Source organism: Emydura macquarii, unplaced genomic scaffold (assembly GCF_026122565.2).
Source record: "Emydura macquarii macquarii isolate MOO-44397 ecotype Brisbane River unplaced genomic scaffold, CSIRO-AGI_Emac_v2 contig_2473, whole genome shotgun sequence".
NCBI lineage: Eukaryota > Metazoa > Chordata > Testudines > Chelidae > Emydura > Emydura macquarii.
This window is the reverse complement of record NW_027132610.1, coordinates 4,038,164-4,063,570: the sequence shown is the minus strand read 5'-3', so window position 1 is coordinate 4,063,570 and position 25,407 is coordinate 4,038,164. Positions and strand designations below refer to the sequence as shown.

Below are 25,407 nucleotides of genomic sequence, written 5' to 3'. Positions count from 1 at the left end.
TTTGCTCAGAGATGGTCAAAATGGATCTCTGGCTGCATAATACTCTGCTATAAGCTAAACAAGGTCTCTTGAGGGCAGAACGAGAACCCAGGCAACCTCAACAGCATCCTGCAAGGGTGTCCCAATCATTGACATCTGCAGGGGCTGGCATGGGGCTCAGTCCATTCCTTCACAAAGCTATTATGCTTTGGTACAGGCATCTGCCTTTATTCCTCCCTAGGCAGATAGCAGTCCTTCAATCAGCACTTGAGCAAGACTGTGGGCATCCACCTCCATAGGAAGGTCACTGCTTGTGAATCACCTGAAGTGTGCTTTGAATAGGGACAATCACTTGAAGTAACTGGAGTTCTTTGAGATGTGTTGTCCCTATTTGTAGTGTGCTGCCTGTCCTCTTTTCCCTCTGCCTCAGATCCCAGTCTCAGGACTTTTGGTGGAGAAGGAACTGAGATGGCAGTGGTTCAGTGCAGCCCCCTGTACGCTTGGTGTGGAGCACAAGGAGAGCAAGGACGCTTGCACAGACCAAGTGGACACTGCTAGGAAGAATTGTTTGATCTCAACTGCATGCACAACCTGAAATGCACTACTGCATAGGGACAGTGAATCTAGAAGAACTGCAAGGGGAATAACTTCTCCTTCTGGGACCACTACATGCTGCCTCAAGCCACCCAGCTTCTTAGACTTCATGCAAACCCTCTACCTTTAACAGAACCCTAATCTTGCTGCACATGTGCATTTCTCTGATGCATCAGTTAAATCATGCCACTCTGGAGTTCTAAACTTGACCCTTTATCAATATTGTTTTCCCCAAAAGGGTAGTGGGTGCCATGCACTTGCTGAGATAAATCCCAAGTGGCTGAGATCAGTTTGAGGCGTAATAAAGGTATAGTGTGTGTAAATGAATTAGAACCAACTGATTTTATAAACAGGTAATTGTTTTGGAGGGGGTATATCTTGCAAATCCCTTGCTCATATGGCCCCAAATTTGGACACTAACTCTACCCACCAGCAAATTTCATGAAATTGCAAATTTCAAGACAGAATAAGCATGTAGATTTTAGAGTTCTTAGAATAGTCAACTTTTGCACAAAGTGATGCTCGACTCTAGCAGATCTTTTTGGTGTAGCAATAGGATATAAGAGGAATGGATACACTTTTTACAAAGGATAGTTGTTGAGGTAAGTTTGAGTTTTCAGTTTGAAAACCTGATACCTATACCAATAGATATTATAGTAAGCAGATTCTGATTTAATTTTAAGGTTCTACTCCTGCTAGTAACAAAAAATAAAAATTAAAGTATTTGTTTGCTTTTTTACTACTGAGATTTTAAAAGCAAAAACCTCTAGGAATTTCTGCAGTCTCTGTCATTGCTACAAATATGGATGCAATAAAATGACAAGAAAAATGTTATAATATAGGTATGAAAATATGGCATCTTATAAAAGAATAGAAACTTGAATTGAAATATCTGATAGAAAATTCCTCCTGCTCGATGTATTGGTTAGGATAGCATTAATATTTGTTGGAACCAAGTAAGTTTATTGGTAGCAGTAAATCTCTTATATGTGATCACTTATAGACATTAAAGCATTTTGATCATGCTGTTTTTTATAACTTGGTAAAGGATGATTATCAGCACCAATTTAGTCTATTTGTAATATGCTGACTCTAATACTAAACACTAGAGGGCAGGATATCACTAGTAATGACTTAATCTAAAAAAATCAGGTTACACATTCTTCAACGTTTCAGGATTACTATACCGTTGAAAATCTCTAACTTAAATTTAAACCTCCAGAAAAATTTGGTACCACTATTAAAGCTTTTTTGGTGAGTTTAGCTGTAATTTATCCCATTTCTCTTGGTTTACATTTCAGTAATCCATTATGTTTTAGGTGATGGTGGTGGGTTTTATCTGTACTAGAGGATGTGCTATTATTTGGTTCGAGCTTTGTCAGTCAGTGCAAAAAGGATTGAGTGGAATCTTAATCTTCCTTTCTTTTCCTTTCACCTTACCTTATCTTAAATGTGTTTTGGTATTAGTATTGTAGCAATACAGAAGCATTTAGAATGATTTGTTGTCTGCATCCTGTTTAAATATGCACATAAAGAGATATTTACACCCTGTTGTAGATGTATTGGTGTACAAGGAAGTCTTGTTAGACAAATAAGAGGCACCTTACCCTTGCAGATTTATATTCTTATTTGGATTATTCACCAAGACTAAAATGTATCCATTTATAAAATTACTCATAAAATACACATGCAGTAGGAACACTACTTTGTAGATTATCTAATGCAAGTAAACTTTATTTTCTCATAGGCACCACCTTCCATGGTCAATAATGAACAACGCCAGCATGCCGAGCACATATTCTTATCATTTAGAAAATCAAAATCACCATTTGCTGTTTGCAAGCATATTTTGGGTAAGTCTTCGGTGTATTTTTTGAGAGATTTAACATGTCATCAATTTCACAACTAATAGAAAATACTAGTTTTTTGCAACTGGGAATGTGAACATTAGGTTAGATACTCTTTTATTTTCATTGTACAGTGTTAAATTTGTTGATGAACTGCAGAGCATTAAAAAAGTAAGCGAAATAGAACTCTTTAAAACCCCAAGTTAGTAACACAATACAGTATATGTAATCTTAAATCCTTGATTTTTAAGTACAATTTGTGCTGTTTGCAAAACTGCTAGTGTTTTTAAAAATGGCCTGCTAAGGAAAAATAAGTCTAGTGCCCCCTCAGAATTGCAAAGGTTTTGTGAAGCCTTGGTACAACTTTTTTCTGTTAGAGAATTTCTAAATTTGATTTAGAAACTGATATAGTAAAATAGATGTAACTCCCTTGCGAGGATACTCTTATTTTAGTTTGAAAATATCTTGTATGTGGAGCTGGTAATACCACATATAGGTAAGGTTGCCTGGCATTTTCCATTGTAAGACCCTGTTTTCTGTTATTTATGACTTTTGCCAAACTTTAACCATACATACGGAAATAATCAGCCTCAGGCTGAGGGTTTTTTTAGTAAATTTCAGCTAAATGATCATGCCATTTCAGAGAATGAGATTACAGGGAAATATGCTGTTTTACCCATGTTTAAAACCCCCCTGCTTACATCCATTTTGTTAAAAATACTTTAGGGCCTCTCTGCTTTGGGGCAGGGTCTTGGAATTTGGCAGAAAGGTTCATGTTGCCCTAGCATCAGGGCTATATCTTTTGTCATGCCTGTGAAAAATTGCTCAAAATTGGGCAGATTACAAGCCTCTGAAAAAATTTCAGTTCATGTAGTACGGAGTTGATAGTTTGACAGCAAAATGATCCCTCCTGAGCAAGTAGCATCCTCACACAGCTGCTATGTGCCGATCAGTGTATGTGTGTGATCGCACAGAGTGAGTGAGCATGCTGCAGCTCAGGATTGCAAGGGCTGAGCAGGACTTTCCTTGCAGTTGCTTTTCCTGGGGCTGCTGTGATGTTGGGTAAAGGAACTGATGAGAAACTTTTTCCTATGCTCTGTGATCCCTCTGTCACGCAGGCAGTGTGGAGGCAAAGCGGAAGCTGCTGATTTGAATGCAGGGGGGTGAGAAATGACAGACAGCGAGATGGGGTTGGAGGAGCCAAAGTGGGAGTAAGAGCTGGTGGAAGGGGCAGTACCTGGGGCATGGTAGGGGGACATGCACAGAGAGGGATGGAAACAGGAACAAGGGGGTGGAAGGATAAGCACAAAGAGGGAGGAAAGCAGGAGCTGGGAGATGGGGCGGGGGAGGATTGTATAGGGGTAGAGGGTAAGAGCCAGGGTGGATGGTGATGAATAGGAAGAGAGAGGGACTGGCTGGGATGACAGGTGAAGAACAGTCTTTAACCAATGGAGACCACTCCCCTCCAAAACCTGGAATTAAACCTAGGAGTCCTGAGTCTTTCCATTCTGCTGATAAATTCATGGAGGATAAGTCCATCAATGGCTACTAGCCAAGACGGTCAGGAATGCAACCCCATGCTGTGGGTGACCCTAGGTCTCTAACTGCCAGGTGTTGGGACTGGAAGATGAGATGGATCACTTGATGATTGCCCTGTTCTGTTCATTCCCTTTGAAGCAGCTGGCATTAGCCACTTTTAAGACAGGGCACTGGGCTAGATACACCACTGGTCGGACCAAGTATGGCCATTTATTATCTTATGTCAGGAAATAACTCTGAAACCCACTGGTAAAGTGTCTCTTATCTCTCTCTAGTGGCTGGTCCACATAGAGAATAACAGCCTACTACTCCCACTAGTTATTCAGTTAGCTCAAGTTGTCCCAACCCTGCTGACAACTGTCAGCTCATTTAGCTGAAGTAGGGATTCAATATGATTTGACATGATAGAATTTAATTTTTCAGTTTGTTTTTTTAAAAGAATTAGGAAATTACATTTAAAAATGTTAAGGTTGCAAAGTCAAGCATTCGAATTAGGAAATACAAAAATTAAGGTTGCCAATGCCACCTTAATTCAGCTTCCCTGTATGTATGCATTATATCTTTACGTACATGATCACATACTATTTTTTAAACTAAGCTGAATTCATGTGTCATGTTTAAATCTATTTAAGTATCCATATAGGGTTTTCTGCCAGTTTTGAATCGATTTAATGGCACATTTTAGCTATATTGGTGCAATGTTGAATATAGAGAAGGCCTTTTGTCATGTATAAAGGAAGCCTGCATATTGTGGACTCTTTTAAATACAGTTTTTAAGTCTCCTCTCATAGCCACTTACACTCTTTTTCAACAAATAAGTGGTGCTTCTTAAGACAAGCCATCATGTCACATTCTGGTGGGTTGCAATCCGAACATATGAGGAGTTGTCATTGTCTGCTCTGTATGCTTTATTATTGTAGCGCCCAACCTGGGCCGTTCACAAGCAACATGCCAGCATGCAGGTAATACCCTGAGTGTCTGTATGCTAAACAGCCCAGATTCAGCAGCTCTGACCCCAGCAGCCTGTCTACAGTCCCACTCTGGCTTCCACCAGTCTTGATTACTTCTTGGAGGGGTGACCACAATGCACTCCCAGTTCCAAATTTTCCCCAAACCATGTGCTCTGCAATATCCAGCCCTCTCATGGACAGTTCTGAGAAATAATATGGTACATTTGTTCCTTTAAAGACACAAAACACATCACAGCTTATTAACTTAACTGGGGGTAAATCCACCCTTCCGTTTAAATACAGAACGGAGCTGATTTATGGTAAAAATGTATTGACAAAATATATATAGGAGTAAATGAGTTCAAGCATAAGGAATGAAGATACAAAGTTACAAATAAAACAAAACACGCTTCTAAAAGTCTAAAACTTAAATCTAGCAAGATGCATAGGCTTTGTTCGAGACGGTTTCTCTCACCAATCATTTTTCTTCCCAGCCATGGCTGATTTTCTCTTCAGTCAAGACCTTCGACAAAAATACAAGGTGCTGGCTTCTCTTGTCATCTTTGCCTAAGCAAGTTTCTCACCTATATTCAGTTCCAGAGACTTTAACCTCCTTTTGGTGGAAGAACCCATCTTTCTCAGCTTGCAGGAGCCCTGGCCTCTTGTCTGTCTAGTGATGGATGCCAAAGCTGGCTTCTGCCCTTGCTTGTATCTTCCAAAGTTCAATGAACTTGTTTCAAGAGGCAGGATGACTTCATGCTGTTCTTCCCTTCCTGTGTGTCCCGTCTCCCTGAATGATTTCTGTGTAAATGGGGCTTCCATTGTTTGATACCACTATGCTTACTTTACATAGGAGACAGGTAGATAGCTGTGCCATTCCCTCCTGTCTGGGCCGACTGTACAGCCTAATACACTGGTTCTCAAACTGTCAGTTGTGACCCCAAAGTTGGTCACGACTCCATTTTGATGGGGTGACCAGGGTAGAAAGCCCCATACCAGCTGGAGGAAGGAGTCACAGTTTTTTCTAGTAAGGAGGATCATGATTTTTTAAGTCCAAATGGGATCGCTAGCACAAAAAGTTTGAGAAACACTGGCCTAATATCAATGAGTATCCACAATTCCTTATATAGTGTTAATACATATATTTCACAATGATATTAATCACTAGTGTCATTAGTTTTTGGGAAGAACTCACTCTATATATACTTTTATAGTACAGTAATATTGTATACAATCAGTTGATTGATGCTGATCACTTGAGGTCGTTTCCCCCCACTCCTGGCTTTACAGACAAGTAAACCTTTGAAATGGATTCTTCTGAAAAGTGAAACCCAGACAAAGCTGCTGGGTGTAGACACCATGCTATTGTTTCCCCCGTTGATTTAGTGTGAGGTTTATCTCCACCCCTTGTTAGCTTGATGGGTCTGTTTACTGCTTATATGTAAATTAAGGTAAACACACATTCCTTTGTTTAAGGTAGACCTGTTTAACAACTCCCCCAACATACCTGTTTTACACATATATTAGTTCTAATTTCAGCATATATTCATAACTGTTAATACACATTGCATGCATACATACATCACACACGAATATTAATGATCAGTGAGTTATTAGTTTTCAAATGATACCTCACAAGACATATTTTGTTCAAAGAGTATTACAGTAGTTTGTAGGGTGTGAGTACGAGGGTGCTTAGTGTCATGCAGCATTTCTTGCCCTGCCAGCTAGCCCACCACAGCCAAATGCCAGCTACAGCTCTTTATCCTCTTACCCTGCCCACTTTTTCCCTTTCCACTCTGTAGCCATGCCCCTGCATACTGCTCCTTCTGTTTGTTCCACAATGTCCCCCAGAATTAAAAAAATAGAAATTCAGAAGTCAGGAGTTAACTAAAAAAAAAAGATTTTCAGATCATCTGCAAACATCTGAATAGGTTTGAGGGAGGGAGGATTATAAACTTAGGTTATAAAATCCTAAAAAATCAACAACCTTTATGTATATTACACACCCACAAACTACATTAAAATAACATTAAGGTTGCAAAGTCAAGTTTTTGAAAGCTAGGAGATGCAAGAATTAAGGTTGTGTCTGTGCAACATTAATTCATCTTTGTTGTGCATAGGAATTATGATACAATCTTTAATTATATGGACACATGCTATTTTTTTCCACAGGACTCCTGCCTTACTCAGTGACCAGTCTTGTCTCTTCCCCCACCCAGGCTTCTCATCCCAGTCCCATTTTCTTTACCCAGCCTGTCACAGTCTCAACTCCTCAGGCTTCTCATCCCAGTCTCCAGCTCCTCATGCCATTCATAATAATGTATTATGATGTGATAATTCTGGTAATTGATCTCCTTGTCACATATATGAGATCTCTTGTGAGAGGAACTAACTCCTGATATAGCAAAATCAGTTAACCAAACTACAGCTATTTTTTTTTTTTTTGACTGAAAAATATTTTTTTATTGTAACCAACATGGGCAGCAAAAACATCAGGTGGTAACTAAATAATGTCTTTGGTCTTAACAGAAACTAGTAAAGTGGACTATGTCCTTTTTCAAGCTGCCACAGCAATAATGGAAGCAGTTGTGCGAGAATGGATTCTCTTGGAAAAAAGTAGCATCGAGTCACTGCGAACATTCCTTTTAACCTATGTCTTACAAAGGCCTAAGTAAGTACGGATGGAAGTACTTCCAAAAACATTTGCATAAGCTATAGAATCAGAGGATTGGAAGGGACCTTGAGGGGTCATCTAGTTCCTACATAAACATGATTTACCTTAGTTTAATCTTCCTAAGCTAACAGGAAGAAACATTTAAATGGTAGTGTGACTTCTAATTCCTGAACAGTTGTTTGTTTGACATCTGTAGAATTGTCAGTTTTCATTTAAGCTTTCATTATTTTCTTGAAAAATTAACTCAGATTTAAAATTCTGTTGTACAGAAGCCTTGTTCTGTCCAACTTAATGGCAAGAACTTAATATTTGTATTATGTTTACAGCCTTCAAAAGTATGTTCGGGAGCAGATTCTATTAGCAGTAGCAGTAATAGTGAAACGCGGATCATTAGACAAATCGATTGACTGCAAGAGCATTTTCCATGAAGTCAGCCAGTTGATAAGCAGTGGCAATCCCACTGTGGTAAGTTCTTGTTTAAAATATAATATAGCATTATAAATTGTATATTAAGTATACTTAATACTTTGCTAGAGTATTTTCATATCCAGAAAATGAAATTAGGAAGCATAATCAAACAAATGGAATAGTAAATGGTACTTGAATGTCTAACTTTGGGATTTTTTTTTGTGAGAAATAGGTTTTGAGGTAGTTGGTTAATGCAAGTTGTATTTACAGTACTTTACCATATTACACTATGACAAATTTCTGTGCACTATGGAAAAGTGTAGATTTTCATTTGACATTTTAGAGACAAATGTTAATGAGCACTTTGAAATTGTATTTTAATACCAATGTGTTTGATCTAGTTAGTGTCTCACTCACATAGTATAGGGTAATCTTTTCTAAAAGTTAGAATTAAACCAGTGTACTTTGTTTCCACTCTGAGTTGCTTCAAGTGCCATGGCACTTGATATAAAAAGGGTTTTTCCATTAGCTGGCAGTGCTTCTGTAAGCACTCTGTTCCGCTTACATCTGTCCATTGCTGCACCCAGTTTTGGTTCAGCTGTTGGAATTGTCTACTGAGCAAGAGCCATAGACCTTCTTCATTCTCTGGGAGTTGGGCCAGGTGGGGAGAAAGGGTTGTGAGGAAGTAAAAATTGGAATGGAAATACAAAACTTGTTCACTCTAGATTTAGAATCAGACCAGGGGTAAGTTTTCCCTTCCTTAGTGTGCTCAAAGTGGAAACAAGGTGTCAATGTCTATCTTTGTATTTAGTTAAATTCCATTTACTATGCCAGGAGATAAGATTAGAGTAGCTCGTAATTGAGGCGTTAGTGATAAACTAAATATATCTAAAAACTAATCTAATTTAACTACAAATTAAAGAAACTTGATTATTTGCCTCCCAAATGTAGATGTACAATTATGCGCGCGCACAAAAAAAATTCAACGTAAACTACCCACAGCCCACGAAAAGGAACTTGACTTTTAGAATCGCCAAGCACTTAGGACTCTGTTTGAGGTAGATCGGAGCTGCAAATTCTCCGCATCTCTGAAAATCAGATCAAAGAAGTGCAGTAAGAGTAATGTAACTTTTGCCATGATCCTAAAAAATGTGTGCCGCCTTTGTAGCTCATCTACCAGATTTCCCTCACTCACTGAAATGGAAGTTCTAATCTAGTTTCTAAACTCATATTTCCTGTTTGGCAGCACAATGTTCTGATGTCTGTACAATGAACCCCATTAATTAGCTTACTAACACACGTATTAGCCTATGATAAGCAGTTGTGTGGAGATGGATAGTTGTGTGGAAGGAGAACTTTCTTTTTAATAAAAATATTAATATGTAAACAGTCAAAATATAGTTTTCTCCCTGAAAATACTTGTTTTCCAAAAGTTTTCTATACAGTCACATGTATATGTATAGGAAGTTATTTGATTTTAACTAATGATACAGGAGTGGGACAAGTAGAAAGCTGCACATCAGAGGAATAGTCACTGGACCAGCTCTTACACCCAAATACAATAGCAAAACTGAGGCTATGTATATATTAATACACACAGACACTATATTTTATGTCATTTAAGTTTGCTGTATACCTAATACAAAACCTACAAAGTAAGGAAATAAGGCTTCCAACAGTACCATATACCTATGCTTCCCCACCCATAGGCTCACCTTGCTGCCAGCACAACCACCATACGCTATCGACAATGCACCACAATCTTATCCCTGCCTTGTAGGAATGCCAGTCTTCCACCACCACCTTCCTCAATTTTCATCCTCTTCCACTACAAACAGACCAGACTTCACCCATCTGTTCCTCTTCCTCCTCTCTACCACCCACAAACACATTACCCCATCTATGCAAGTTCTTTGGAACTACACATGCTCAAGTTTAAGGAAGGGGGTGATCATAAACTTAGGTTATAAAATCCTCCTTGATTATAAAACGTTACTTTCTACTCAAGGGATTTCCATTTCCAATCCACTATAACACATACTATGCTATTCGCTACCGAAAACTAACATTTGTTGGTATTTAAATATATTTTCTATATTGTGTAATACAAATTTGCAAGGCCTAAATACACGTGTATAAATCTACAACACCATACAATTAATATGCTTCATAACATGAAATAGATTACTCATTCCAATTCTAGTAATAAAAATATCTACTACTCTGCCAAGACTCTACACTGAGAGAAGACTTCTAGAACTGACATAACTTAATGAGCGTTGGGACTTGATTCCTTTTGAAATCTTTACTACACATTAATAAACAATACATAAATTCAGCAGTATAAACCCAACAGTGTGTTGCCATTACAGAACAAGTCAAGAAGACAAAGTTAATATCACCCATCAGATATCAGGTTGGTCAAGAATCATGTTGTCTTGGGTTTGTACAGCGCCTAGCACAACAAAGCCTGATCCCCGACTGAGGCTTCAAGGTGCTACTGTATTATAAAATTGAATAAGAATGAAGGATTGTATGGCAATGAGAAACTGGTTGGAACCATTAACTGTCCATTTATAGATCTAACTTTTTTAAAGTATGGAAGTTTTGTTGTTCATTTTAAACCAAATTAACAAAAAGTTTACGAAGGAAGCCATGCTCCAACAGAACTTATGAGACCTGCTAAAGTGGGCTTCCTCTGAGTGGGGTGGAAAGTTTTTTATCTGGCTGGGATATGGGGTAATAGGGCAGATAAGATCTGTGCCTCACTGGTCCCTTTCACTTTATTTCACGCCTTTCATGCCTCCCCACGCTCTAGTACATACTCTCACCCAAAGCCTCCCGCATTCTAAGACTGGGGAGCATGGCTCTTTCACCCCTTGATGGCCCCTAACTCTCTCCTCTGTCTAGTCCCCTGTCCCCCTCTCAGTGTTTCTCCCAGACTTCTGCTCCACAACATTTCTCTCTGGTCTAGTACTCACCCATCTGTGTCCTTCTACCTCTAGCTCAGCTCAGCAACTGCAGCAGCACGGTCTGGGGTCAGCAGCAGGTCAGCTTATATTTATAAGTGTTTAAACATTGCTTTATATACATCTGAAAACAGCTTTGTACAAGTGTAGACTGGGGCCATATCTCTTGGGTAACAAGAATGGAATAGGAAAAACAAAAGTAAAAAAACCCCAAATATTGCCATTATAAGGTGTAGGCATCTCTGTGCAGATCATTTCTCAGTCTGGTCCAGAAAATGGAATATAATGGAAAATAAATAAAAAAGAAACTTGCTCCAGCTAGTGGAACAGTATTTAACTTATAAAGTCACTTGTAAGCAGTATGGTCCTTCTGTGGAAGCAAAGTGGTACCTTCCCAGTTCCTGCTTTCTTCCTTTCCTGTATCTGGATTCAAATCTACCTGACCTCTTTTCCTTCCTTGGGCTGTGAAGATGGCGAGTGTGCTTCATCTTTCCCACCAGGCCCCTCCTCAGCCTTCTATAGCCACTTTTTTTATATCAGTACTCTTTAAAATCAATGGGGCTATGTCTGCACCGTCGGCAGTGCAGGATCGAGTTGCGGGTTTGAGTGAGCGGCAGTGAAGACTCACTCAATCGAACCCAGAAGTCGACTCTGTAAATCCACCCTGGCAGGAAGAGTAGGGCTGCATCAATGGGAGGGCATTTTCCATTAGCGCAGCACAGTGGAGACACCGCAGTTAGTAGACATTAGGAAGTGGACGGGAGATACAGTAACTTGCGTATGTAGCTTGCATATCTCCTGTCAACTGCTGCTGAAATCCATGGCTAGTGTAGACCAGGCTTGGGATTACTTGTGTGAACGTTGTTCTTCAGCTTATTTGCTGAAGTAGGCCTTAAAGTTAGATGCAGCCAGGAGGATGACACAAGCCCAGGGTAGTTGTAGTGAAGACAAGAGTTGAACATTAAGAATATATGGGTGAACATTAAGAATGCATTAGGTCTGCATGCTTCTCAAAAGGTTCCATATATTTAACTTTTTTACATGTAAATTAAAATAGTTAGAAATGGGGTTATTCTGAGAATGGAGCTTGAAGAGGAGCATTGAAGTAAAGGTTGTGGCAGGGAGGTCCACGTGCAAGACAGTGAGGAATGAGGTGGTGATGAGGAGATGGAACAGAGCATTAATAGACCAGTAACTGGATTTAAATAGTATTTGTGGTTCTTGACCCCCAAGAGGAGTTCTTTTTCCTACCCCCATTTACCTAGTGCTGTCTCCTGGGGCAAGGGGAGGAAATGATCTCATTTGACTTGGACCCTCATCCTGATGATAATTCTTTGTAAATGGTGGGGCCTGGAGGGTGTAATGGGTCAGAGAACAGGCCAACATACCTAAACTGAATTAATTCTCACCGATAAATGCTGACAGATTGTTTAAAATGACACAATTAAATTATAGCAAAGCCAAAAGATCAAATCCAGTTTACTAGATACATATGGTACAGAGCTAGTGCACAAGATCCCAGTTCAGTTGATGAAAACCTAATTTTTGAAATGTATTATGAAAGGTAATATTGAAAGATGCTGAGCTAATTCTGCTTTGCTTGTAACCCCAAAGACAGTTAAAAAGCAGAAGGAGATAAGCAGCAGGAGAGGCTTTTTACTCCGTGGGTCTCTTGCACATATCATGGGGGAAAACCCTTTTTCTGGCCCCTCCAAGCTCCTTCCTGTCTTCAGTCCCCTTCCTCCTGACCACTGTTAAGGTGTGCAGAAGTGGAGCCCTGCTTCTGCAGATGGTAGGAAATGTGGGGATGGGGTGATTGTGGGGACTCAGTTCTGTACAGCTTCAGTCGTGTAGGGGTTAGGGATTCCTCCCAAGTCAAAGGAGGCTGTTTAAGAACAGTTACCCACCCATTCCACCACAAAGTTTATGCTCATGAGTCCCACTCCTTGTCCAACATATTTAGACTTCTTGGGTATTAATAAGCATGTCTAGGCTTGTTAAGTCCTGACAAAACACCTAAAATTCATGGGGAAGGGGAATGGTGCACTTAGCCAGGCGGAGATCCATTGCTGCATGTCTTTAGGTCCACAAGAGCAGGGCTCCCCACATATAGACTTATAAGGCCCTCAAGAAGGGAGAAGTAATGGCTGTGATGTGCTGCATTTTCACCACTGCAGATCTCTGGGGTTCACCCGGAAGGGATCCTCTCTGTCCTCCTCTACACCTCCTATGGTTCTCAAGAGAGTGGCACTTCTGTCCTGCATATCTTAGAAGGCTAGCAGGCGGGTGAAAATGCCCCTTGCTCTTCTCCCACTTCTTTCTCTAGTCCCATTTTAGGACTATTAAAAAAACTAAAGAAACTTTCAGGCAAAAATCTTTAAGGTGAAATTAAAAGGACATTATCAGTTTGGTTTAAATTAAAAAAAAAAAATTAAAATCATCAATCAAATTATATTTTCTAACACAGCACTCCTTTAGTTATATGTCCAGAGATATAAAAATGATATAAAAGATATAAAAAATCCTTTAAAGAAAATGTTGATAAAGGGTTTTCTGCTCCACTACTCCTCAAGTTGTTTTCTTAAATTAATACTCTTGCCGCACTTCAAAGGTCTATCTTGTACTGACAGAGAGATGAAAGCAAAAGAAGCTGCTGTTTACTTGCAGAAGTGTACGCACTTTGCTCAGTCTGTCCGTCTTTATGTTGAAAGAGATAGTGGCCTCTCGCCATCATCAACACATTGTGAAGTGTATGTGAAAATAAACTTTTAAACTTACTAGGTGGGGGGACACTTCATAGATTCTGTAGGACAGGAGTGTCAAACATCCGGCCCACGGTTGGCGGGATACGGCCCGCGATCCTTTTTGGTCTGGCCCCTGGCGGCTGCTGCCGAAGGGTAGGACGCTGCGGGATTTCTCGGCAGCGGGCAAGACAAGGGTATGGCCCACCTGAAGTATATTTACTTCCAATCTGGCCAGCCATACAAAGTGAGTTTGACACCCCTGCTGTAGGACAAGCACACCATACACACTAGTACAGTTGTTCCAAAACCTTTTTGGCTCAAGGGCCACAGATATCATTTTTACAACCCTGAACGGCCGCCAGTTCTGCCAGCAGTCCCCCTGACTCCTCGCTGATGTCCCCCTGGCTGCAGCAAAGAAACCGCATGCATCCTGTAGCCCCGTGCACTCCACCTAGGTCCCTAGGCAGTGGCTCCCTTCTGCAGCCAGGATGACGGGAGATCAATGCTCCCCTCCCTCTGGCTCCAGCAGGGACCCCAGAGCCTCTGGACTCAGGCAGAGCTCTTTGCTGTGCTCCGTGCTACAGCCAGGGATAGGGGAGTGCTGATCTCCCGTCCCCTTGGCTGCAGCAAGGAGCCTAGGTCCTTAGGCAGCATCTCCCTTCTGCAGCCAGCAGGAGGGGAGCAACAGGTCACTTTGAAAGACCCCAAAGGCCAAAAGTGGCCCATGGGCTGCAGACTGGGAACCATTGCACTAGTAGCTCCTTGCATTCCTTGCCCCTCCTCCTCCCTGCAAGCTTCCTGTTCCCACCCTCCCATCACCATGTATTTCAGGGACTTCCTGCAACCCCCATTCTTCCCTTCGCCAGTTCCAGGAGCTCTGTGTCGCTCATTCTCCCTTCCTGCATGCTACAGGCTCTGTGTACCCCCATCCCTCCTATTAGGTGTCACAAGTCTGGTCAAGTTCCCCCTGCTGGACACTCATTGAGCTGTTTGGATCCCAACCCTGGACCCATGTGCTTTTGGCTTGGTGCGTTTGAGCAGAGTCCAGGCACTGTTTCTGGCCTTGCGTCTCTAGGCTCATTAATAAAGTACTAGGTGTCTCCTGCTGAGAGCTGGGACTTCTCAGTCCTCTGAGCTTTTAAAGGCCAACACAAATACCTGGTTTCTTTGTTCCCCTTCTAGGGAAATTCCACTGCTTCAAGCCTTTTTCCATGCGGACCACCTGGAATAATTGGATTCTTCCAGCTCAGGCTCTCGCCTGAGCATATCCGTTGTCCTGCTGGAGCATAGTTATTAAAATGCTAATGACAACTTTATTCTGTAGCTTCTTCCAGACAGGGGGTTTGATATGTGACCAGGGACCTTGTAAGCCCCGAATGACTTACTGTGTGTTGGGGATGTGAATTAAGAACTCTCCGTATAACATCAATTAGATTAGATGAGGTGTATGTAGACAGAGCCTCCAAATCATCACACCAGTATCCCCCATTCTCTCTCCACATGGCAGTGGAGCTGTTTGCCCATCCTTCCTCCCATTTCCCCCTTCCCTCTGCAATTATTTCTTTTCTTTCTGTGTAGGGGATAAGTCATTCAGGGTGTTATCATTTGAAACGGGATTGGGATGATCGGCAGAGTTCAGATTGTTATGATGGAAGATGTTAATGGCTGCTTTGAACTGTTTTTTGTACTATATACAGTTACAGTGGTGGCTGAAGTGGCTGACTGCTAACCAGATGCTGCAAGGGGATCTTTGTGGCCCATAAGAATAGCCATACTGGGTCAGACCAATGATCCATTTAGTCCAGTATCCTGTCGTCCAACTGTGGCTGGTGTCAGATGCTTTGGGAAGTGAACAGAACAGGGCATTTTATCAAGTGATTCATCCCCTGTCCTTTAGTCCCAGTTTCTAGCCATCAAAGATTTAGGGACACCCAGAGCATGGGGTTGCATCCCTGACCGTCTTGGCTAATAGCCATTGATGGACCTATCCTCCATGAACTTATCTAATTCTTTTTTGAACCCAGTTATACTTTTGGTCTTCACAGCATCTCTTGGCAACAAGTTCCACAGGTTGATTGTGTGTTGTGTGGAGAAGTATTTCCTCTTGTTTGTTTTAAACTTGCTTCCTATTAATTTAATTAGGTGACCCCTGGTTTATGTGTTATGTGAAGGGGTAAATAATACTTCACTTTCTAAACATCATTCATGGTTTTATAGACTTCTATCATATCTCCCCTCATCATCTCTTTTCCAAGCTGAACAGTCTGTCTTTTGAATCTCTCATATGGAAGCTGTTCCATACTCCTAATCATCTTTGTTGCCTTTCTCTGTACTTTTCCAATTCTAATGTATTTTTTGAGATGAGGCAGTCACAATTGCACTCAGTACTTAAGGTGTGGGTGTACCAGTGATTTATATAGTGGCATGATATTTTCTGCTTTATTTTCTATCCCTTTCCTAATGGTTCCTAACATTCTGTTAGCTTTTTTTGACTGCCACTGCCCATTGACCAGATGTTTTCAGAGACCTAGCCCCAGTGATTTCAAGATCTTTTGTAAGTGGCAACAGCTAATTTTATATCTATAGTTCGGATTATGTTTTCCAATGTGCATTACTTTACATTTATCAATACTGAATTTCATTGGTCACTTTGTTGATCAGTCACCTAGTTTTGTGAGATCTTTGTAACTCTTCACAGTCAGCTTTGGATTTATCTGCAAATCTTGCCTCCTCACTGTTTACCTCTATTTCCAGATCATATATGAATATGTTGGACAGCATTGGTCCCAGTACTGATCCTTGGGGACATCACTATTTACATCTCTCCATTGTAAAAACTGACTTTTTATTCCTACCCTTTGTTTTCTATTTTTTAACCAGTTACTAATCCATGAGTTGACCTCCCCTCTTATTCCATGACTGCTTACTTTGCTTAAGAGCCTTTAGTCGGGGACTTTATCAAAGGCTTTTTGAAAGTCCAAGTATACTGTATCTATTGTATCACCTTTGTCCATGTGTTTGTTGATTGCCACAAAAAATTGTAATAGAGTGGTGAGGTATCATTTCACTTTACAAAATCTGTGTTGACTCATCCCCAACAAATCATGTTCATTTATGTGTCTGATAATTCTGTTCTTTACTATAGTTTCAACTAATTTGCCTGGTATTGAAGTTAGTCTTACTGTGCTGTGATTGCCTCTGGAGCCTTTTTAAAAAAAATCAGCATTATATTAGTTGTACCCAGACAAGTGCTACAGAGACTGATTTCAGTGATAGGTTACATACCCTGGTTAGTAATTCTACAATTTCATATTTGAGTTCCTTCAGAACACGTGGGTGAATGCCATTTAGTCCTGGTGATTCATTGATGGTTGGTTAAATCAGTTTCTTCAAAAAACACCTTTATTGACACCTCAATCTGGGACAGTTCCTCAGATTTGTCATCTAAAAAGAATGACTCGTGCAGGAAACTCCCTCACATCCTCTGCAGTGAAGATTGATGCGAAGAATTCATTTAGCTTCTCTGCAATGGCCTCATTTTCCTTGAGTGCTCCTTTTAGAAGCTTGATCTTCTAGTGCCTCCTCTGTGTTTGGCAGACTTGCTGCTTATGACATCCTTTAAAAAAAATTGCTGTTAGTTTTTGTCATTTGCTAGTTGCTTTTCGAAAAAAATTTTGGCCTGCCTAGTTATACTTTTACTCTTGGCTTGCCATTGTTTAGGCTCCTTTCTATTTTCCTCAGTAGAATCTGACTTCCAATTTGTAAAAGATGTCTTTTTGTCTCTAACTGCCTCTTTTATTCTCTTTAGCCATGGTGGCATTTTTTTGGTCCTCTTAATGGTTTTTTATTTGAGGTATACATATCATTTGAGCCTCAATTATGGTGTTTCAAAAAAAGTTTCTATGCAGCTCTCAGGCATTTCACTTTTATGACTGTTCCTTTTAATTTCCACTTAACTAGACTTCTCATTTTTGTATAGTTCCCCTTTTTTAGTTAAATGCTATTGTGGTGTGTTTCTTCTGTATTTTTCCCCCTAGAAGGTTGTTAAATTTAATTACGTTAAGATCGCTTTTGCCAAGTAATTCACTATATTCTTGGACCCTATCCTGTGCACCACTTGGGACTAAATCAAGAATTGTCTCTCCCCTTATGGGTTCCATGACTAGCTGCTCCAAGAAGCAGTCATTGATGGTGTCTCAAAATTTTATTTCTGCATCCTATCTTGAGGAGACATGTTCCAAATCAATATGGGAATAGTTGAAGTCCTTCATTATTATTGGGTTTTCTATTTTTGTATCCTTTCTAATTTTTCTGAGCATTTCAAAGTCACTATGACCAACTTGGTTAGGAGGTTGGTAATGTATTCCTGCTGCCACACACTTATTAGTTTAAACACTGAATCTATAGAGATTCTGGTGGTACTGTTTGGTTCATTTAAAATTTTTACTTAATTTGACTCCATGTTTTCTTTCACATATAGTGCCACTCCCCATCAGCATAATCTACTCTGTCATTTCTATATATTTTGTACCCTGGTATTATTGTGTCCTGTTCATTATCACCATTCCACTGAGTTTCTGTGATACCTATTATATCAATATCCTCACTTAAGTGAACTTGAATGCCTGGTATTATCTTAGCATTTAGATTTCTTGCATTTGTATACAAGCACTTATAAAAGTTGTCAATATTTTGTTGTTTGCCTTCATGTGGTGTAATTGAATGGAATACTCTTTTGTTTCTCTGTTTTTCTTCGTTTCCTACCTGTACTTTATCAACTTCTAACCTCTCTTCTCTACTAGGATATAGAATATCCTCTTTAATAAATCTTTCCCCTTAGGGATGTTTCTGTCCAAACCATGTGCTCCTCTGCACTTGTCAGCTTTTCCCTAGTCTTTAGTTTAAGGACCCTTCTATGACCTTTTTAATTTTACATACCAGCAATCTGGTTCCATTTTTGGTTCCATGAGACCATCGGCGTACCTTACTATTCCATCATGGGCTTTCTGGTCTAGATTAATTAGATGACTGCAGAATGTAATTGATGTAGTAAAATTTTCATTGCCCTCAAGTATGAAATTGTTTGAGCTGTGTCAAGCTCCTCAAGAGAAACTCCAGCTGGCTTTTTTTATTTTATTCTCTCTAAGGCTTACAAGAAATAATCACAAAAATTTATAAGGCTTGTATAACCACTGATTAAACTGAAGGTTTAGACTGATTAAACTGAAGTGTGGTAAGACATCGTATAATATAGTGCACAGTTGATTTGATTTCATATTTTTCATTATGAATATACAGGTACTTGATCTAAGTTTCCCGCAAGGATAATGGTGAAAATCAGCTAACAGGAAGGCATTCTTTAAATAAATGAATGTGTTTTGCCTTTAATTCATTTAGTTTTAGCTGACTTGTAATTAAATGAGCAGGAGCTATGAAAGGTCACTAGATAAGCAATCAGTTCATCTTCATTCAGACCCACAAAATGTTGTGATTCGCTGTTCATCAGACAACACAATAATGAAACACTCTGAAGGACTGATAGTGACTGAAGAGCTTTTTGTTTGCAGTTAGATGTTAGGTGCTTAGATAACTACAGCGATAGGTGCGGTATTAAAAACCAAGAGGCATAGATATATAACAGTTAAGTAGTATATTGGATAGGATGGATGTGTGGGCTGTAGCATGCCTTTGGGATAGTAGAAGTCCTTGGGGAAGATAAGGAAGCAGGTTTGAGAAGCTGACAGATTAATCACACGTGCCAGGAGTATGACCTGCCAAAACTAAAATTTGAGTGTATACAGCAGTTGGACTCAAATGAATATCTGATATCAGTGGCAAGCTGTGTGGTTTGGTTTTGTTAGTTTGTTCCCTGATATAACTGTAGGGCTTCTTTTTGTTTTTATAACTAGTAGAACATCAGAAGGTCCAGCTGTAAACCGAACGTTTTATACAAAAACTGTTGAAGAAAGTCATTCTGTTATGCCTAGATGATTTGATAATGATGTTAATAAATGTAGTTTGTCAAAGGAGCACTGGGCAGGGAGAGGGAACATTTCCCTTCTCATTGTAGACCTGTCTTGCAAGAGAAGTCTCATTTTTTAAAGAATTAATCTAGTAAAACCTTTTTACTTATACACACAAAAATTTATTAGGCAGGAGCAACCCAACTGTTTCTGCCACAATGCCACTTTTCTACTCTATCAGCTGCCTACTTCTACACTAGTTAACATCCCTAAAGAGTTACTTGTATCAAATACTTCCTGTGGCCCTGAAATACTGGCTGCATTGACATAAGAGATTCCTTTTTGGGAGGGGAAGAGAACTACAGTCCTATAAATCATCAGAATGAGTAACTGAAAATTATTTAAGATAACAGGATTGGTTTCATGTTCTAACTGTGAAGGGAATAAGCCCGTTGTACTCTTAAATTCATAGATGTTCAATTATCTAGTTTTGATCATTTAGAGTTGCAGAGAGATGAATATGACTAGCTTGAACCAAGCATCTCTCAACATGAATGTGTCCACACACTGAAGTTCAAGGCTGGGGTACAGCGGTTTTACAATTCTGCTTTGTCTGGGTCAGCGTCTGTGATTTAGACAGTTGTGCGCTAACTCCTATGTTTCCCTAAACCATCACTGAACTGTTCTTCCTTTCATACATTTTGTAACCTCAGTACCCTCAAATAAATCAGTTCACTTACTCAATGAGCTGCCTAGACGAAAGTGTGAAATCCCGCAAACATTCATTATGGGTTTAACATTTGGTGTAAGTGACATTCCTTTTGAAGGAATGAGTCACATTTTATAGAGCATGCTTTTGTGGAGTAATCTTCATTATATTTGCAGTTTTGCAAAGTAAATTCAAATTGTGCATATTTTTCACATAGTGGCTTTGTTTTAATGTCTTGTATAGATTTAAAAAAATCTGATTGTCTAAAGCCATGCTGCTACTGGGTGTCTGATTGCCAAGTTAATCTCTTATCACAAGTCTCATTGATCTTCTGTTCGAGCAGCTGAGAGTCTGTTTTATGTGTGTCAACCTTTCAAAAATTTATTACTGGTAATAAAGCTAACTGGGGTAAGTGCCAGGCTATTCTAAGAGACAATCCACGCTCTGAAGTATTTTATTTTGTCAGATTGGGTTATTGTTTGGGTATGTTCTTGTGACAGAACTAATGAAATTGCTGGTGAGTGAGACAAGCTAGGTTTCTGAGGTATACTCTTACTGGCATGAAGTTAATGACTATTGGAAAATTAGAACATTGAGATTTGACTTTTAATATGATAGCAGAATTATTCATATTTTCTAGCCATGTGGCATTCTTGAATTTGATTATCTGTATTTTGTGGTATGTTACTAAAAGTGAAAAATCAAGAAACCTAAAATGTGGTTTCTTTAAAAGCATCTTGTAACTCGATGTACAATTAATTTTTTTAACCAAGCACAGTTTGTGCTGTACTGCTTGATCTTAAATAACTTTGTTTTTCAAGTTTTCATGTTTTCTTAGAGTAATGCAGCTAGTGTGCATGTCTAGGTATGTGTTGTAGATCCCTCTGTACAAAAGACACTTGTAAACTTAGAATACAAATTTTCAAAAGATTGTGTGATTAAGTTGCTGTATGTCAAGTGAACTCCTTTGAAGGGTCTTATAAATGCAATTTTCCTCTTCAATGAGCTAAATAGCTGACTATGTGTAGCTTCCTTTTAAAATTGTTGAACTAATTTTTTTTTCCACATGTATTTTGGAAAATAATAGTATTTTCCGGGTATGTCTACACTGGAAAAAAAAACAAAACAACCTGTGTGTTCTTAACTCGGGTTAGATAATCCAGGTTAAGAACAGACCTGGGTTAAGAACACACCTTTTAAAAAAAATTAGCTAAGTAGCTAGGGTCGCATGGACTGCAGCTTGGGCTTAGCTGCCTGACTATGTATTTGTATATAGTCATGTACATACTCGCAGAGGCCTCTGTGCTATCTTGGTCATGCTGCTGTTTGTAGCACGTTGGCACAGGTATGTCCATGCACACTATGAATCACATCCCCAGCTCCAAGTATAGATGTTGCCTAAGGGTACATCTACAATGGTGCAGCTGCACCTTTGCAACACTTCAGCGGAGACACTACCTACTCCAACAGGAGGGCTTCTTCTGTCGGTGGAGGTAATCCACCTCCCTGAGAGGTGGTAGCTAGGTTGATGGAAGAATTTTTCCATCGACCTAGCACTGTCTACATTGGGGGTTAGGTTGGTATACCTACATCTCAGGGGGTGTGGACTTTTCACACCTTTGAGAGATGTAGCTCTACTGATGCAAATTCCTAAAGTAGACCAGGCCATAGTGTGAACTTTGAATGTAGAACTCTTGAAGGGGTTGAGGATAGAGAAAGATAGAGAGAGAGTGGTGCTTTGGTACATGAAATATTGGCAACTTTTGTCAAAATAGTAATTCTTTTCAAAATCCTTCCCTTGTCTTATGGTTTACCCATGGTAATAAGTATTAGTAAAACCCTGGGACCAACCTTCTGGGAGCTGGAGATCAATGCAAACAGGTGATCCAGAAAAGTCAGAGATAATATGCAATTCTCCCAGAGGATAGTAATATGTTGATTACGCTATTTGCTTGTCTTAGTGTCAGTTTTTGAGGATTGTTTCTTTTTTGATTTCTAGGGGCTTATCTACAGTGCACATGGCTATTCCCAAATGACTCTGGGACACTTTTATTTTGGAATAAGACTGCCTTGTTCCTGTTTAGTGTGGGTTAAGCAAATCAGGAACAAGGCAGCCTTACTCAGGAAAAAGTGTGTCCACATGTGGAGTTACTCAGGAACAGTTTTCCCTGAATAACTCCATGTGTAGGCAAACACTAATGCTATGAACTGGCAGTCCACAATGATAGGATCTTTTCAAGTTACATCTTTTAAAAACTAGTTTGTTTAAAGGGACAAACTTGAATGTCTTAATACTGTCTAACTTAAAATGATTTTCTGATAAAGCCCCCTTAACAAATGTCAGTACTTACTAATTTTTTTAATTTTGTTTTAAAATAATTTTCTCTTTTGTTGTTGTTGCTTTAGAAGGGGACTTTTGAGGTGGGTTTGAATGTAATGCCAACCCTGCTCAAGACATCCAGTCAACTGCTGCCCCCTTCCCTCCTCCATTTTTGCTTATTGTCCAATCAGCTTCAGACTTATTGTTGCTGTTGCTGGTACACAGGCCCTTGCACGAGCTCTATCCCAGAGCAGTGCAGGAGAGTAGTGTAATCATCATGCTAACATGGTGTTTCCCAGACTTTAGAAAGCTGACTTCCCCCTTCAGGAAAAGGAAACCAATCTCTCAGACATCCCTTGGAGACTCACCCTGTCCTTTGAGGAAACACCATGCTACTGCATGAGACCAGGCATGCAACTGTCTGACAAAACAATGAAACTGATTGAATATATTGCTATCAAGTGCACAAAGTTAACAAACTGAAAACATGAGGGAGAAAATAACTTGACTCTTTCAGTTAGAGTAATCTTGGCAGTTTCTTGTTTGCACAGTAGGTGCCAAATTACCACTTCCCCGTTTCCTATTTCTTACTACTCCCATTTATACACTGTTGCATTTTGGCTCTATAAATGGTTGCCAACTTTTACCATTGCTCGTTGTCCTATGTTGTTTTGTGTAGTAAACCTGTTGAGAAGTTTGTATGATGATGCAGAGCTGTCTTAATTTGTATACTGTTGTATCACAAAAACAATACAGCTTGCTTATCATATATGGAATTAAAGTAATTGCCATTAAAGATCTCTTTGCATCAGTGCTTCCTAGAACCTAAAAACATCAGTGGCTTGATCATTTAAGTAATAAATAAAAAAGTCATAAATATTTATGGAAGTCTGGAGTAGTCATTATCAGTGTTTGGCATATAAAAATGTGTAGCATCTTCTGGCAACTTGGCTTTATAAAAATGGCTCAGTCAAATTTTAAAATTTATTTTTAACTTTTTCAAAGCTCTAGTTTTTATAAGGTATACTCTTAGTTTTGATGTTTGATTCAAAACCGAAGTGTTTGCTTTGATTAATTCTCATATTGGATCAATTTTGAATAAAACAAACAAACAAAAAATCAGTCCCAGCAGTAACTCCACAGAGCTTTGAGATTGTTAAAACTGCTGAATCATTTAGGAGACAGCTGAATTATTGTATAATATAAGGTTGACAAGGAGAGAGACTATGCTGCTGCTCTAGCAATTTAAGATTTTGATTTTTTTTGTTTTGCACTGGCAAAGAGACAACCTTCATAATTTAACACTAGTAAAAAAGACTAGCCAAATAGAATTGAAATTAAAATAATTACTTTTAACTGAAATAGAAATATTTGAATTTATCAATTACAGTAAGCTGACATAAAGTGAATTTTAATATACTGTGGGAAATTGTCCACAAAGACACATGAAACAACCATGTTTGCTTGATCTGGCTAGGATTTATTTAGCAAGTAAGAATTTTAACTTAATGTGTACTGGCTACGATAACTAGTTGTCTGTAGGGTCAAGGTACTGACATCAGAGGCATTTCTGAACAAAGATGTTGCAGTTGGTGGGTGGATGGCACTGCTTTCAGCTGTTGTATGAGCTTGCATAAATAGTATCTCAACTTTAATCTTTCGGGTGTTCAGAGGTAGTGTGCATATTTCCGTTTAACCCCTGGACACTTGCCGGCATGTATGACCCTTTAACAATTCCTGCCCCTCTGTCCATCCTTGGCACCTTGGCTCCAAACAGTCTAGGAGTAAAGCCAGTAACTTTGAAGTTGTAACTGTGTTGGGAACATCTATTAGCAAAAATATTTTCATTTTTCAAAACAAGGTGTCTGTTGTGCTTCCTGTGTAATATGTTGAACTCTTGTGAAATGTAATTCACCTCCCTAGTCCAAGAAGTTCACTTCACTTTTGTGTGTGTTGACCAATCATGGTAAAATATAGGATAAATGAGAACGGGAAAAGATGATTAATGGACTTTGGCATCAGGAGTAAAGCTTGTTTTTTGGCAAAAATCATTGTTTTTTCAGCCTAGTTTGAGCAAAGAAGAATGTGGCCTTGATTGTATTTTAGGATAACAATTTTTTTTTTTTTAAGTAGTTCATCTATAAAAACTGTTGAAGTATTGATCCTTTCTTTAAATTCTGTGAGTGAGAAAAGGACAACCAGGGTCCCAATCTGATTAGAGCCTTTGGGAGCTATCTCAATATAATGACTGATATGTCTTCTGCAGTCCTACAAGCTTTGTGTTTCTCAAACTGTAGCTGGCCAAGGTACTTTTATTGTGGCTTGTATATCTACTTCTGTCAATAGTAAATCACCTGTCAATCTTCAAGCAGTGATGCTTTCTGCTAATTCTGTCCCAGTATTTTGGAGGTGGGGAAGGGAGCTTGGACTCTGGAGGTGCTTTTTTTTTTTTTTTTTTACTAGCAATGGCTCATTCCTCGGCTGTCTCTTTGGTGTAAATGTAATCATGATCATACATAAACACGAGAAAGTAACAAAAACAAAGGAGGGCCAAAACAAATTGCAAAGTGACCTGAATATATTAGACAAATAGAAGTAACAGGAAGCTGAACTGTGGCTAGTAAGAGGCTTGGTATGCACTTAAAGGTTATGTTGGCATAGATTGGAAATAAAAACCAAAACATCCCTGACCAACATAGCTATGCTGA

At 39.3% G+C, this 25,407-nt stretch overlaps 1 protein-coding gene across 2 annotated transcripts in view; it reads left to right on the top strand.

The window, feature by feature from the left end:
- Positions 1-25,407, top strand: part of XPO4 (exportin 4) — a 114,158-nt gene that overhangs the window by 26,062 nt on the left and 62,689 nt on the right. For both annotated transcript variants that reach the window (XM_067562852.1, XM_067562853.1), the window contains exons 2-4: positions 2,321-2,426; positions 7,442-7,583; positions 7,913-8,051. In XM_067562852.1, coding sequence (XP_067418953.1) covers positions 2,321-2,426; positions 7,442-7,583; positions 7,913-8,051 — 387 coding nt within the window. The remainder of the gene's footprint in view (positions 1-2,320; positions 2,427-7,441; positions 7,584-7,912; positions 8,052-25,407) is intronic.